This window comes from Coffea arabica, chromosome 6c, assembly GCF_036785885.1.
Source record: "Coffea arabica cultivar ET-39 chromosome 6c, Coffea Arabica ET-39 HiFi, whole genome shotgun sequence".
Lineage (NCBI taxonomy): Eukaryota > Viridiplantae > Streptophyta > Magnoliopsida > Gentianales > Rubiaceae > Coffea > Coffea arabica.
In genome coordinates, this window is record NC_092320.1 from 20,937,592 (window position 1) to 20,952,468 (window position 14,877).

Consider the following 14,877-nt stretch of genomic DNA (forward strand, 5'->3'; position numbering starts at 1 on the left):
TGGTATCAGAAAATTATTAGTTAGCTTGTTGGATAATAAAAACTAACAACAGCAAAACATAAATAAGTAAATAAGGGATTTTCAAGCTTTCTGCATCATAGTCTCTTGAAACATTAAAAATGGCTACTGAAGTCTTATTGACTGTCTTCTCATTACACAACATATATTCTAAAGCAAAAAAGTGAGAGGAAAGAAGAAAAGAAGGACAACGGTAACAACTAAGCAACTCAATACAGAATCAAACGTCAAGTTTTTGATCTTTTAACCTTCATACAATGTAAATTTGGCCATGAATCAAATATAAATGCTTAAGAGCTCTCATCCTTTAAACTGCTTTCAACCTCACAAGTTTGTTTCCATATGCCTCATGACTTGGTCTGCTCCTTGCCAACTTGCAACACAGGAGTTAATGACTCTGAATTCCTAGCATCTCGTTCATCCAGCTTAGACTTCTTTTGCTTCCAGTATAACTCACAAGCTATCAAGCCACATCCCCTGAGCTTTTTTAAGGTTATTATCGGCAATTTCAAATGTTTTGAACTTGGTTTCCTTGTTGCCTCGTGATTGTACCGTATTTGATATTAACCTTCCATCTTGGCAGTGCTATATATTTCAATGAGTGGCATCTGTGCCAAGTGCTGATGCTTATCCTACCAATGTTCACATATAACCTCCCAATATAGCATCTACAGTATAGATCCTTCAATATAAGTTGTGTACAAAGAGACCAATTTGGATGATTCACCAATGGATTACGTTTTACTGCTAGGATCTTCTCATGATTGTAAATGGGAGCGCCACCCTTTCATGACGTCTTTTTTCTTGCAAACTAGCCTCAAAAGAAACTTTTGTAAATAAAAATAAATGTCTAAAAATAAAAAGAAACTTTACTAGATAAAATAAAAGGAAGAGGAAGCAAAAGAAACTTTTGTAGATAAAAATAAATGTCTCCAGACTTGTTCAAAAAATCAAATAGTCAAACACTGTTATAAATCTTATAAAATAGCTGTTCTATGTATATTCTATCCTTTGAATAGATTCAGTGAGACATTGTTTGTAAACTATTTTATAATGATCGTTAAGTTCCTCAAGACAAATTTGAAAATAGAAATCTACAATAAAGGCAATAAAACATTGACTAAATTAACATAAAATGAGTCCCAACAGAATAACCTCCATCTCTTTTCTTTCAAGCCAGATGGAAATCACCATTGAGATGAACATTTGTCTGAGACAAAGGAAAAGGCAATGATGACAGCCATTTGTCTCCTTAATGGGCAAAAACGAATTTGGGATTTTTAGATGAAAATAACTGACAGAATTACCAAAACAAAAAACAGAAAAAATTGACCAAGCCAACAAATTTTATGAATGCATTTCACCAAAGATATTAATTCTCAAAGCACTAACCTTGATGCTGAATTAGCCTCACAGTAGCTTCTTAATGGTACTGGCACACGGAAGTCCATTGTTTGATATCTGTTCACAAAGTACATCACAATCCATTGGTCAATGAGTAGGCAGTATTTAAATAGCAATAAGGCATTTCCAATGTCCCAGAAGCATATCTATTGGTGATGGAGATGAATGCATAGAATGTCCAAGAGTAATTAAAATGACAACAGCAAAATTTCTCAATGTCATTAGAAAGATCCTATTAAAAGAAAATGTGTAATAATTGATGGAAAAGCAGCAACTTTTCTACTATTAAAGAAACGAAACAACTCTATGGGGGCAAGAAAACAAAGAAAAGAAAAAGGAAATAATAAGAAGTTCCATAACTAGCTTATCCATAGGAAAAATCAGCAGTTCACTTTCCAGCTTGCAAAAGCAGGTAAAGTTAATACTTTTCTTTCACAGCATTTACTGTTTAAGTAAAATCTCCCAAGCAAGTACTGAAGGACCATCCCTGCATTCTACTTTTGATAAATACAGCAATAAAAGACAACCTTATGACTGAAGAATATCAAGCCTTGCTCCTTCTTACAAGACAAGGTTTGGCAGTTCAAAAATGGTAAGAAGAAAAATTTGGCACAGAAGAGCCTAAAAGACAGCGGCCTCCTTTGAAAGGTCCCAAATTCAACAATACAAAGAATAAAAAAGATTAAACGGAGCAAAAATTAACAAAGCTGCTCAGAACCAAAATAAATGTTCCAGGAGAGTCATGCAACAGAGGATGGAGCGAGACTTGTGAAGCTGTAGGGCAGAAGGCAATAAATTAATTTCCATAGAAGAGAAAAGCACAGAGAAACAAAATCTGTAAATGAATTGGCTCAAAAATCTCATTGTTGATCTGGGAGCAAATATGACCATGTAGCAATATTAACAAGGCTCCTTCATTACGAAACCAGTTTAATGTTGCCAGACACGTTCAGACTTGATTGCTATGGGATGACCAAAAGCTTCTTCAAGCTTCTTCAACCGTTAAATAAATTCATTCTTACGCTACTGACATAAAATTACTTGAGCTACAATAACTAGTTTAAGTTCAATTAATTAAATGAATTCGTTATTATGCTTTTGACAAACCACTAAATTTTTATATTGTATTTGATAAGAGTGATGCCAAGTTTTCTCTTTTGGTCTGAGGTTTAAGTTGACTTTTAGCTCCTATTGTAAAATGGGTCAAGGTCTTTAATGGACCTGTAATGGAGGTCTGTTAAACAGACCTCCTAGAGAAGTGGGTTCCTTAAATGTCCCTTCACGTGATCATTACCAAAAGTCTACAGTTTTCAAAGAGCTTAGTAAGCCAATTTATATTAGTTACCAATCAACCCCTAAATGAATTAGTGGAGAACCATAGTATATACCATGTTAGAGCAAGTAAACTACGAGAAGTAGTCCACAAAATTGATATGCACTTTTCCAAATTAGCCCTGAAAGATGGATTAAAAGCATCAAATTGATACATAAAAAGAACTAAATCACAAGATGTTAAGAGACTTGGGAGATGGTCTAAATCATCCTGAAGCAAATGTACCAATGAATTTTAATCACAAAAGACAGCATAGTATTGGCAATGGCCACAATCAGCTTAAATAAAAGGCTAAGTAAAAGAAGGAAAGAAGATGCCAAACTCATGAGGAATAAAAAAGTATGAGTTTTCTTATGGGACCCTCACATGCGAGACTAGGGATCTTTGCGAGGATCATATCCTTTTCTGATCCAGAATCTGCAAAATGGCCCTGTTGAAAAGTAATAAGCCGCTCTGAACAGAAGCCTGAAAGACAATGGACCAACATCAAGAGCCAAAAGAAATATTTACATGAAATTCACTGTTTAGTTCAAAGACTCAATTTCGATGTCATATAAATGACAGGATAAGATAACAAAAACCACCTTTTGAGCATGTTTTCTCCAAATTCCAGACCTTTGTCAAGCAAGTGCTCAGACAATGAATCTTTTACCCATATTGGTCGTTCATTGAACTGCTCAGCCACTGTGTTCTGCAAACCCATTGTTCTGAACCTTCAGGTATGAATTTCTCCCAGTTTACCTTTTTTGGGATCTGTTTGAACGTTAAGTGAACTAGAAATAGGAAGAATGCACCCAAATCCAAAAAGTTTAACTTCTTTTCGGCAAGAAAATTAACTTCAACAAGAATGAATCATGATTTCCTGAAAATAGATATCCTTCCACGTTCAGTATTAGTTAAACTAGCCAGAGACAACATGAAGGCACATGACTAATGGTTGACATAAATGGCGAAGATTTAACACTGACTTATCCAATGTCTGTTTTAGTATTCTTTACACTGCTCTGGATGCTTAAATGCTTGATCATGTCTTAGCTTTCGACATTTGCTTAATAAATACTAGAATTGAAGACACAGTCATCAAAATACAGTTATGATGCTCAAGGGTTCCCTGAATTTTACAAAGAAATGATCTTTCTGCAGTAACGGCAATCCAAAAAAAAAAATATCAGGTGCTATTGTACAGTTATAGTAAATGAAATGGCAGCTAACTCATTAAGGGTACAAAACTTTCATTTTGTGCACCAGAGAAAAATTTCCAACAGTAGAAGGTTTATATGTGCAACAAATGATCAGCCTAAACTTGTTATTGAGACTTAGGGCTATAAATGCTGAGAGACACAAGTCAAGACCCTCAACTTTTCCCTTCTAGCTCTGTCTCCTGCCAATCCTTAAAAAAGGGCTAAAGTCTCTCTGGAGTCATAACACAACTTCAAAGGAGTGATATCATCCATCTGAAATTACTCCTCTCACTTCCAAAACCAAAAGCTACTAATGTTTTCATGGTAAGTGGTCAAGCAAACTCACATTTTAACAATTTCAGCATTTATATTACACGAACAACTGTAATGTCCAACACCAATTTTTCAGAGAAGAATGGCCAAAGGTAATAAAAGACAGAACTGGATCCTATAGACTATAGAACTTCAAGTTACACAGATAATCATGATTAGGATATCTTCAATATCAATATCAAGTGCTAGACTTGGCTCCATATTCCTCTGCATCAACAAAATGAAGTTAGTGGTAAAAAAAAAAAAAAAAAACCTTAAACCTAATAGAAGATACACAGGAAAGACGAGTACACTAAGTAAATAGAGTCATTAGTACAACAGAAGGAATGAGTCAGACAACTACTGCCATCGTAAGAGGAAAGAGATTATATAAAAAAAAATCTCTGAATCAACAATGCTTTACTTTTTAATAATAAGTTCCCAACAGGTCAATCTATGTGCCACTGAACTTGAGATCCAACACATGAAAAATGATCACCATATCTTATCTAGCACAATGCAACAAATGAATGACACCAACACCACACTAGCTTAGAGTGATTAGCAATTCCTCAAACTGGAAAAGAGGGGTTAGGGATTACTTAAAAATCCAGGGCCTAACCCAGAAAGAAAAAAGGAAGAAGTTCAAACTGCAAACTATTAAAGTTGGAAACAGCACAAAGAGGGAGAGAAAGGATCACAGATCTGAAGCTTCTAGCAACTTTACTGCCAGCTTCTGATAGATTTTCCACTTTGAAATGAAATATTAAAATCTTCTCCTTTCTTAAAACTAAAACTTAAAAATCAGTACATGGGTTTGTACAGATAGGAGGCAGAGAAAACATTTGATGAATTATCTTAACAAAGTCATACCTCAGTGTTGATACCTTGCCTACATCCATGCTCCTTATCCCTTCATAAGTTTTAGGTCCACAAATCTGAAGCTTCTAACCACTTTTCTGACAGCTTCTGATTGGTTTTCCACTTTGACAATAAAATATTAAAATTCTTCTCTTTTCACAAAATATTAAAATTCTTCTCTTTTCACAAATCTGAAGCTTCTAACCACTTTTCTGACAGCTTCTGATCGGTTTTCCGCTTTGACAATAATATTTTTAAATAAGTTTATGGGCTTATACAGATAAGAGGCAGAGAAAACAGTTGATGTATTCTCGGAACAAGTCATGCCCAGTATTGATGCCTTGCTTACATCCATGCTTCTTATCCTTCATAAATTTTATTAACTATTTAGACTATCCGACTACCAATTTTCCAAGAATCCCTTTCATGGGTATATTAAAAAAGAAAAAAAATCTCGAATCACCCATCATCTGATATAAATAATAAAGGTATCAGCAGCCAGCTTGTGCCAGCATCTATTATTGCTGAAGTATTTAGTAAATATTAGGACTAGGCAAAAAGCAGTTGCTCTTCCTTTTAAAGCAAGCATTGATACTTGTGCAACTTTTCAACCTACAAAAACGTGGTTCACATGCAAATAGAAGATGAACATCAAAATCAGATATAATCATCCTTGGAAAGATTAGGCTACCTCCTGATGATGCTGGTTCATATCCTCTTGTTTTGTTTTCGAGCTGCTATGCATACATGGTTTTAACCTGCAATGCAATTTGACTTGAATTATGCCAACTTCTAAGTTCATTCCTCCTCAGATTGCATGCGCATGTGATGTCAGACATCCAAACAATTTCAAACTCATGGTGATCTTCAAAAGCCATAAGACGAAAGGGTACAGTAACTGTTAAAATTTGGACTTAAAAGCAACAAAAGAAACCTATTAGAAGAAATCCCTTTCATAGTTAACTTTATCGGCAATTGAGGAATTCACTCATCCTGTAATAGTTAAGTAGTGTTAAGTGAAAGATGTGGAGGAAGTAAAAATAAAAAGCTGCAGGTAATAATGCAGAAAATAATCTTAATGAGAGAAGTCAGGCCTAAAACCATTTAGAAACAAAACAAAATCTGGTGGAAATCGAAATCATGAGAAACTTGTACTTTTAAAGGAATCACAAGTTTTAGTGGTCCCTTGAATATGCTTTAGAAGAAACACGTTTTTCTTTTTTGAATGTTATATTCACGGCGTTCTACATACTTTATTATGGATCAGAACCTCCCACTGGCAACACGATGACAATTCTGTGTCCATAGATTTATGGAATGATACCAATGTGGAACATACTGAACCATTTTTCTGCAGTATCTTCACTGTATAATTTTTGTACAATAAGCACATCAAATACGTAGAATTAAAAAGTTTCTAATGCACAACTTTCTGCCTCGCTGACTCAAGTTCCTCCACTATTAAGCAATAAGGCTCCTTCCCAGTTACAATAAGTACTCAGATGACAAGCCTTTTCATTGACATCAACACGTGCTAAAATGCAGGACATGAAAACATGTTGCATCTACAAATGATGTATAGGTAAACAGCTAAAAGGTGACATCTTACACTATTTTTTCTGGTCTATCCTTCAGCGAGAACAGCGGTGGTACTAGGATCATCAAATCATCCTGATCAACATCCATAAGGCCACCCTTCTCTACTAATTATGCATAAAAGAAGATCAAGCTGAATAAGAACTGAAAATCAAGTTAAATAAGAAAACAGTTTTATCTAATTTACTTCAAATTCTGATAAAATAAAGTAAGCCTGACCAAATTCAGCCCAATTTCTCTTCTTTCGTCTGGCAACGTCAGCATGCTGGTAATCCACCATTCCTAAAAAAGCATGTATACAATAAAGAGAAATGTCATGTCATCCTAGGTGATAGATACAGAGGAATTGAAAAAATCAAAACAACATGAATGAACTTTCAAACCATTAAAATGATAAGCTTCTCCTATGCAAGCAACAATATCAGCAGAAAGATGTTCTTGCCGTTCCTCAACAACCTGGGACTCAGCTTCTGCTGTAGTTTCTATCGATCCAGAACAGGATTCATGTTGTTCAAGACTAACAGGATCAGCAGAAGAACTGCTTGATACCCTCTTTCTAAGCTCAGGATCTTGGGCATTGCTTACTCTGTCCTTTGATATTCTCAATAAAAAATTGTTGCAAGTATGAAGTTCTCCAAAGGCAGGGTGTGAATACGGATCTTCTGGGTGGAAGTGGAGTTCCAACTTATTTGACTCTGAACTACGAGCCTGAAACAAAGCCAAGAGGGCATTTCACATGCAAGCCAAAAATTCTAACCATTTAGGAATATACTAAAGGTTCAAATTTTAAGCAGAAGTTGACAACTTCAAGAATACCAAAAGCAATACCAACTCTCACTATTCGAGGTAAGCAGGGTGGACCATTCTTCTCTACTTGGTAATTTGTCAAATTCTTGATATTCCAATGAGATAAAAATATCACAAAAAAAAAAGCCGCTATCCTTGCCAACTCTAATATCTCTTTATAGAGCAATGGATCAACTAATCAACTAAGGAAAGAAAATAAGAGACAATAAGCAAAGAGCCTGAAATTCCTCTTCCAAATACAGATTAAACCTATGTTACGCATACTCAGGGATGGGAGTCCCACTGCTCATTGCTGGTATTTGTTAGAAAAAAGAATGCAGTCAGTTGAGTCCTCCAATAACTCCAAATCATCCCCAAGTATTGTTTCATACTGAGTGGTGGACACCGACATGTTTTACAGGAAAACTAGAGCATTCTACCTGGGCAAAAGCACAAAGAAACTTCCATGAACACATAGGCTCTAATAAGAAACAAGGCATTAGCATTCCCACTGTAAGATAATGAGCCAATTTTCGGATAGTTCCCAAGAACCTAAAACTGTTGAGGTCCTTGCCATATTGTGAACCTTAATGTGGCTTAACCAAAATAACCAATGAAGCTTCAAAGCAATTAATCAATCTAGTGCTTCCTCAATGCAATCTGATCTAGCATATATTCCACTGTTAATAAGTTCTGAGTCCAGTTTATTGAAGTCCAGGAACCCACCATCAGAATCAACATCCATCAATAAAAGCAAACTGATCATCGAATAGATTCCCAGGAGAAAGACATTAAACCCAACTAATCTGTTTCATCTCATTACCTCTACACTGGTGAATAACTAGTCTGTTTCATCCTTCTACAACAACTGAACTTTTGAAGAAAACGAATCAAATGTTCAAATATATTCAACAGTTATCATGAATGCGTGCTGTTGAGTACTAAACAGAAGGCCTACAAATCCATGCCTTATGGAGTCGAAGTAGAGCAACCTATACCATTAACTAACTTTATCCCTCGAGCTAGCCCAGTAGCCATTTTATTATCTTTGCAAAAACTTTAACACTTGGGGAACAATAATTTTACCACTTGAACCAACCATATCACAACAATCAATTACAATAACAGACATAAATAATCAAACTTGTTAAGAATGTTCATCACAAAATCAATTGCGAATTCAAATACAGGACAGACCCAGAACACTATCATGAAAACGCAACGTAGAATTCCTAAATAACCAAAAAAAAATATTGTACATATCAAGATTACAAGTACCAAGCAGAACAAAATACGCATTCAGAGTGTGTATATTTGTGATTTAAACAGAATACTAACATGCCAATTGAATAATAGGACGATCCCAGAACACTATCATGACAACACGCAACGTAGTATTGTTAAATAACCAAAAAAAAATAATGTAATTATCAATGCTAGTAATAACAAGTAGAACAAAAAAAACGCACAATCAAGTGTGTGAGTGCGTGTTTTTTGTAGTTTAAAGACTGAACCTTGGCAATGGCTTCAGTGCCGCCGAGAGTCTCGACGGCGCGGGCGATGGAAGAAGGGTAAGCCGGGTAGTTTACAGCGAAGGCCGCCGTGTTGGCGGGCCAATTGCCTGAGATTGTACCGTCTTTTATGATTCCCATTGCTATTTGCTGTGGCAGTTTGCCCTTTGCTGCAGCTGCAACAGCTAACGGCTAACAAAAATCAACAATTGCACACTATATCTATTTAGAAGTTAAAGCTCGTGACTTTTTACCAGACCTTTTACCAGAAGTTGTCAAAACATATTAGCTTCTTAATTTTGAATTTGGAATCGTTTCGGAGTGATGAAAGCTGATAAGTTTCTTGGCATAAGTGTAACTTGAACATGCAAGAGAGGAGTATTAGTAAGCCTGGTCTTTAAACTTAAATTTTAGCACTTCATTGTTGATAAATAAAAGGAGTTAATTCTTGGTATGAGAAGAAATGTAAAGAATGAATCGAGTCAAGGGATCAACACAGGAAACGGGTAAACCTGTTGAACTAAAATTGTTGCAGAATGGCAAGGGCCTTTTTGTTGATTGTTGAATGCTCTTCAACTCTGTACCATTGGGTAAACAAAGTATAGTCACAGGCGAAGGAAGTGAAAACCAACAAACTATTTCTTTTCTGTATCCTTTTCTTAACTAATCTAAAACTGTAACTATCGCCCAATCCAAAAAATAAAAAAAAAATAAAAAAATCTACAGAAACTAAGAAGGTTTCATCGAATCAGCCCCTGAATCCTCTCTCTAGCCGCCAGCAACTGCTCTTTCATGTGCAGTAATTCCTCGATTTCAGCACAACCATCCACGTCTATCCCATCCAACCACTCCCTCAAACCATTGCTGGTACTTGCACAAAAAGCATTCGCATCCTTCCCACCTTTCTTGAAATCGAACCCATTAAATGTAGCACCACCGGAAGCAGGGCCGGTACCCTTGTTCAGAGCATTATCGAACAACGATATATCTCCCATCGTGTAGGGATTCCCGGCCGGCGAGAAGACAATCACGGCAACGTTGGCCCCAATTTTGGCTTGCAATTCTCGAACTTTCTTGAAAAGACCCTTGCGTCTTTTCGAGAATGTTACCATTCGGGATGATTCCTTTTCAATTTTTTTGATTTCTATCTTCTTCTTTCCGGAGCCCATCCTTGTTTGCACGATATCCTCCGTGGGTTTTTTTTTCTCCTGCCTCCTTGACGTGATAATTCAGTCGCTCTGCAATTTCTTATTAGGGAGTAATCTGAATCTGTTTAACGATCAGTAGGGTACTGATAATTATATAAAGGAAACAGCTATCAGAAAAAGGAAAGTCCCGCGTGGAAGCAGAGGTGATTTCCTAATTCGTCTCGGCAGCCGCGGGAAATTCACAAATTAGACCGTTGATATATTAAGTCGGGTCTTGATTTTTATTTAATTTAAATAAACAAATTAATTAATTAATTATTAAAAAAAAGGATAGAGACTGAGAGACGGGAAAGAAAGAACAAAAATGTCTCATATGGGTCATATAGCTGGACGGAGATTGACACGCTTCTTTTTCTTCAATGCTTTTTTTTTCCATAACCTAATATTAAAATTCTTTACCTTCATATGAGTGAAAAATTCTAATACTTCATTTCTTGTCAAGCGTCAAAGCTTGGACTCACCCAATATCTAGTTTGGCTAGGATGAAAAAGAAAGGATCTATAAATTAGGTTATGTAAAAAAGAATTTTAAAAATTTCCTTTTTTCGTGTGTGGGATTATCGTATAAGCCTTAGATAGAAACTATAAGTATAAACTTAATTCTTCTTCCTTTTTTTTTACACTTTTAATTTTTTTTCCCAATAGAAAATGATGGAACTTAAGAAACGGGAGAGTGGGTAGAGAGATTTGAATCTAAGACCTCTAGTTAAGCATAAAACTTAGTTCTTAAATAAGAATAATTTAGAAATTATTCTTACAATCTCTCCCACCTTAACACCCAACCCTCCCCCTATTAATATATATATATAGATATATATTAGATTATATGTGATTTAGGTGTATTAACAAGTGCTCATGGGGTACTTGTTAGAAATATTAAAAAAGCCTTAATTTATAAATACTTTATATTTCTTATGTTTTATAGGGAATTCAATCAGTTGTTTAATACAAATAAAAAAAATAATAGAAACTCACTATCAAATTAATTATTAGTAGTGTAAAATAATGATATACATATTGTATACCAAATTTGAGGCTAATTATGCAAAAGAGAACAAGTATATGAGATATTAGTGACATGAATGAATTAAACAAAATAAAGAAGAAGAAAGATAAATTTAATTAAAATTCATTTTACCCATTCAATACAATTTCAATCTAATTGGCACCTCATTTCATTATAAGCCCTTAACATTATTATATAAAATTTAGAGAAATACAATAATTCAAAATCAAAATATTGAGAATCAAAAGTGCAAATTCAAAGTTATTGACTAATGGTATTTAGAGGTTGAGTGTTAGTTATTCTTGAATTTCCATTAGTTACCCTAAATGTGCCTAAAATCAGGAATTTTAGGGACCATATTTACTTTAGATTAAATATTATGGGCCAATATAGTGCACAAGTCAAATATTAGAGACCAAAACTATGATTTTCTCTTATATGTATTCCTTTTCTTCTATCACCGTCGCAAAGAAGCGTGGATTCATTGCAAGTTGTCAAAAGTAAGTTCAGTTAATAACAGACTTTTCAAATAAAATTCACGATATTGATGATTAAATTATAAAATTCCCACCTTGAACTTGTTAGAATCCAAACACAGAACAAACAACTATTGAAATATTAAGTATATAACAATTTAATGATAAATAAGTCACAAGTATGAAAGATAAACGATACACAATATTTAACGTAGTTCTGCTCCACTATTGAGCCTACGTCCACGGAGAGAAACCCATTCTTTATTATGAGAGGAATACCCTATACAAGAATACAATTTGAATCCAAACCTAATCCTTATATACCATTTCTCATCTCCCAAGTACCCTCTCTCAGCACTCATGTATAAGACTAGGGATGGCAGCTGGGTGGGGTTGGGGCGGGGCTACAAACTCCCCCCGCCCTCGCCCCATCCCCCGTCCCCCGCTCCCCCCGCCCCGTCCCCGTTCCGCCCCGCTTCCCCCGCAGGTGCCCTAGTAGGACTAATAAAAATTTGTTATATAATTTTATTGTGGTTAAATTTTAGCAAATAATCAAGTACTAAAATATCAACACATCATCAAATTATTATTCATTATAATTTTACAATTGAAACTTATAAAAAAAATCAAATAAAAATTATTTGAATACAATCCAACATGATGAAATAAATATAACTAAAGTAGTCAAGTTTTCACTTTTGGCACAAATACAATCACTAATTCATTATTGTGCTTGTGCTTTTTTTAAGAAAAAAATGTTATTGTATTTTGTGTAATTAGGGATTTAGTATAAATGTATTAGTAAATTTAGTATAACCAATTAATAATTTGTTTTAGTACACATATATAATTATTAGTATAATTAATAATATCAATTATAATATATATACTAATAGACATTATATAATACATATAACTAATAATATTATTATCATAAGTTTGTAACTGATTAAATTATATATTATATATATAATTATATACATGTATTTTATATATTTAATTTTTTAAAGCGGGTGGCGGGCGGGGGTATACTCCCCCGCCCCGTTTCTAAGCGGGGCGGCCCCGCCCCACCCCCTTCCCCATTAGCCCCCCTCGAGGCGGGTGCCGTGGTCACTCGCCCCCATTGTCATCCCTATATAAGACTACATGTCGTCTCTTGTACGCTCTTATGTGTCTCTTGTGCAGTATATTAACCCACTTATTTATAGGAAACATTGTCTGGCCAAAACCCAAATAACAACAGAAAATCAATACTAATTCCTAAATTTGTACAGAATAGGAAATGACTTTTAAATCCTAAACAAAATAGGAAATTCCTTGGCTACTATTTCAAATAACTAAAACCAATTAAGAAACTAGTTACTTCCACACAAAACAAGAAACCTATCTAAAAGAAATTAAGCCAATTTCCTAACAAAATTGTTCTTTACTTTTGGTGCTTTGGGAATTCTAGAATATGATGCTTTATAGTGTGTTTCCTGATGCTAATCCAATGGTGAATGACTCAAGAATTGAGTATGTGATTTGCCATGGACGGTGTTTTTTGGACTTACCAAAGTGAGTCGGTCCTTTCCTTCCTTTTCTGACTATTGAAATTCCTGTATTTGGAAGTTTTCAGACTAAATTGGTGTTTTACATGTTATGTGATGGAATTTCTCTCTTTTTCCTTACCGTTTTAGTTTCGATATTGGGTCCAGGAACTAGACATTTTCTTTGTCATTATTCTACATTTAAAGTTTAGACACTTCAGTATTGGCTGATGCTTTGGGAGTTCAAAGAATGTGTGTCACAGTCGTTTTCAACCTTTATACAGAAATTACAAGCATTGTTTATTTCGAGTGGAATGACAGGTGTACATATCCTATAATACTTGCAATTTTTGTCATTCTAGACCATGGTTCAAAGCCGCGGTCACGGCCTGGACCATTCCACATCGGTCTCGGCATATCGGCCTCGGTCTCGGCGAGACGCGAATTTTTAAAATATTTAATATTTTAAAATTTGTAAAAAATATGATAAACAAAAATAATTAAAAATTTTGTAAAAATAATAAAAAATCGAGTTGATTCGAGATGACTCGGAGTGACTTGGTGAGACTCGGCCGTTTCAACCCTTCACGGTGACGTCTCGGCGAGTCACGTATCTCGGTATCGTTTCGTCGCGGTCTCGTCTCGGACTAAACCGAGACGGTGACAACTCGGCCGAGTGTTTGAACCATGTTCTAGACTGCATTCCATTCTCACTTAAAGTACGATTTGTCCGGCCACTTCTATATTAAAAAGAAGCAGGAAAAAAAATAAATTAGAAGACAAAATCAGCCTTTTGAAATACATTTAATCAAGTTTAAAGATTTGTTTCTTTTCTGTTTTTATAGGAAACCATGAATGTATCTTTTTGTTTTTTGTTGGTACTGATATCCTAAATGAATTGCCTCTCTTTTGCAGGAGACCTTCAATTTGATAGCTGCTCTCAGGTTGAATTTTGTGCGTCATCCCATAAGGCAAGCAAAACTTTGAATCTTAGGCGCTTAAGTTCATGCTGTACTTTAAGCACTCAACCACTGAATAACTGGCTTACTATCACAGATTCCCTCATTTCTTTTGTTTCTATAGAATGGAATGTTAGGGTGGTAATTTATATTAACCACTGGTGAAAGCCATCACCTATTAAACCTAAAATCGATATGGCGATTATTAAGAAATAATTAACTGTAAAATAGCGGAAGCGTACCTGAATCCATATCGATAAACTTGATACTTGAATCCCTAGAGATTTGGGGTGGCCTTCCAGGTCAACAGGTATTCACCGATCCTTTGAGAGATGCCTTTAGTTTCTCTCTGGTATCTCTCCTGACGATGGGATATCAGGGAAGAGGTATTTTGTGGTATTAGAAAATACGACAACTAAAACGATGCCTATGACCTGGGGACCATAACCCTATTTATAGGTAACATTCCTGTTACCTTTGGAGCCCTATTTCAGCCCATCATTGAAATAGGAGCCCATAATTTTCTACACATAAAAGGGCCCACATCCTATTAGATACATTAAACCCAAACTATATTTGATCACTTTAATTGGGTTTAACCTTAATTGACAGTTTGCAATACATAATTATTCACATATAAGTCCAATGTTGGATTAAGGATCCAACAATCTCCCACTTGGACTATATGTGTAACCTTA

At 35.1% G+C, this 14,877-nt stretch overlaps 1 protein-coding gene and 1 pseudogene across 1 annotated transcript; both read right to left on the reverse strand.

Annotated features, from left to right (window-relative positions):
- Positions 1–212: 212 nt before the first annotated feature.
- Positions 213–10,486, reverse strand: LOC113691923 (uncharacterized; annotated as a pseudogene).
- Positions 9,743–10,171, reverse strand: LOC113691924 (MADS-box protein AGL24). Its single transcript, XM_027210250.2, has one exon. The coding sequence runs from the start codon at positions 10,169–10,171 to the stop codon at positions 9,743–9,745; it is 429 nt and encodes a 142-aa protein (XP_027066051.1).
- Positions 10,487–14,877: the final 4,391 nt, after the last annotated feature.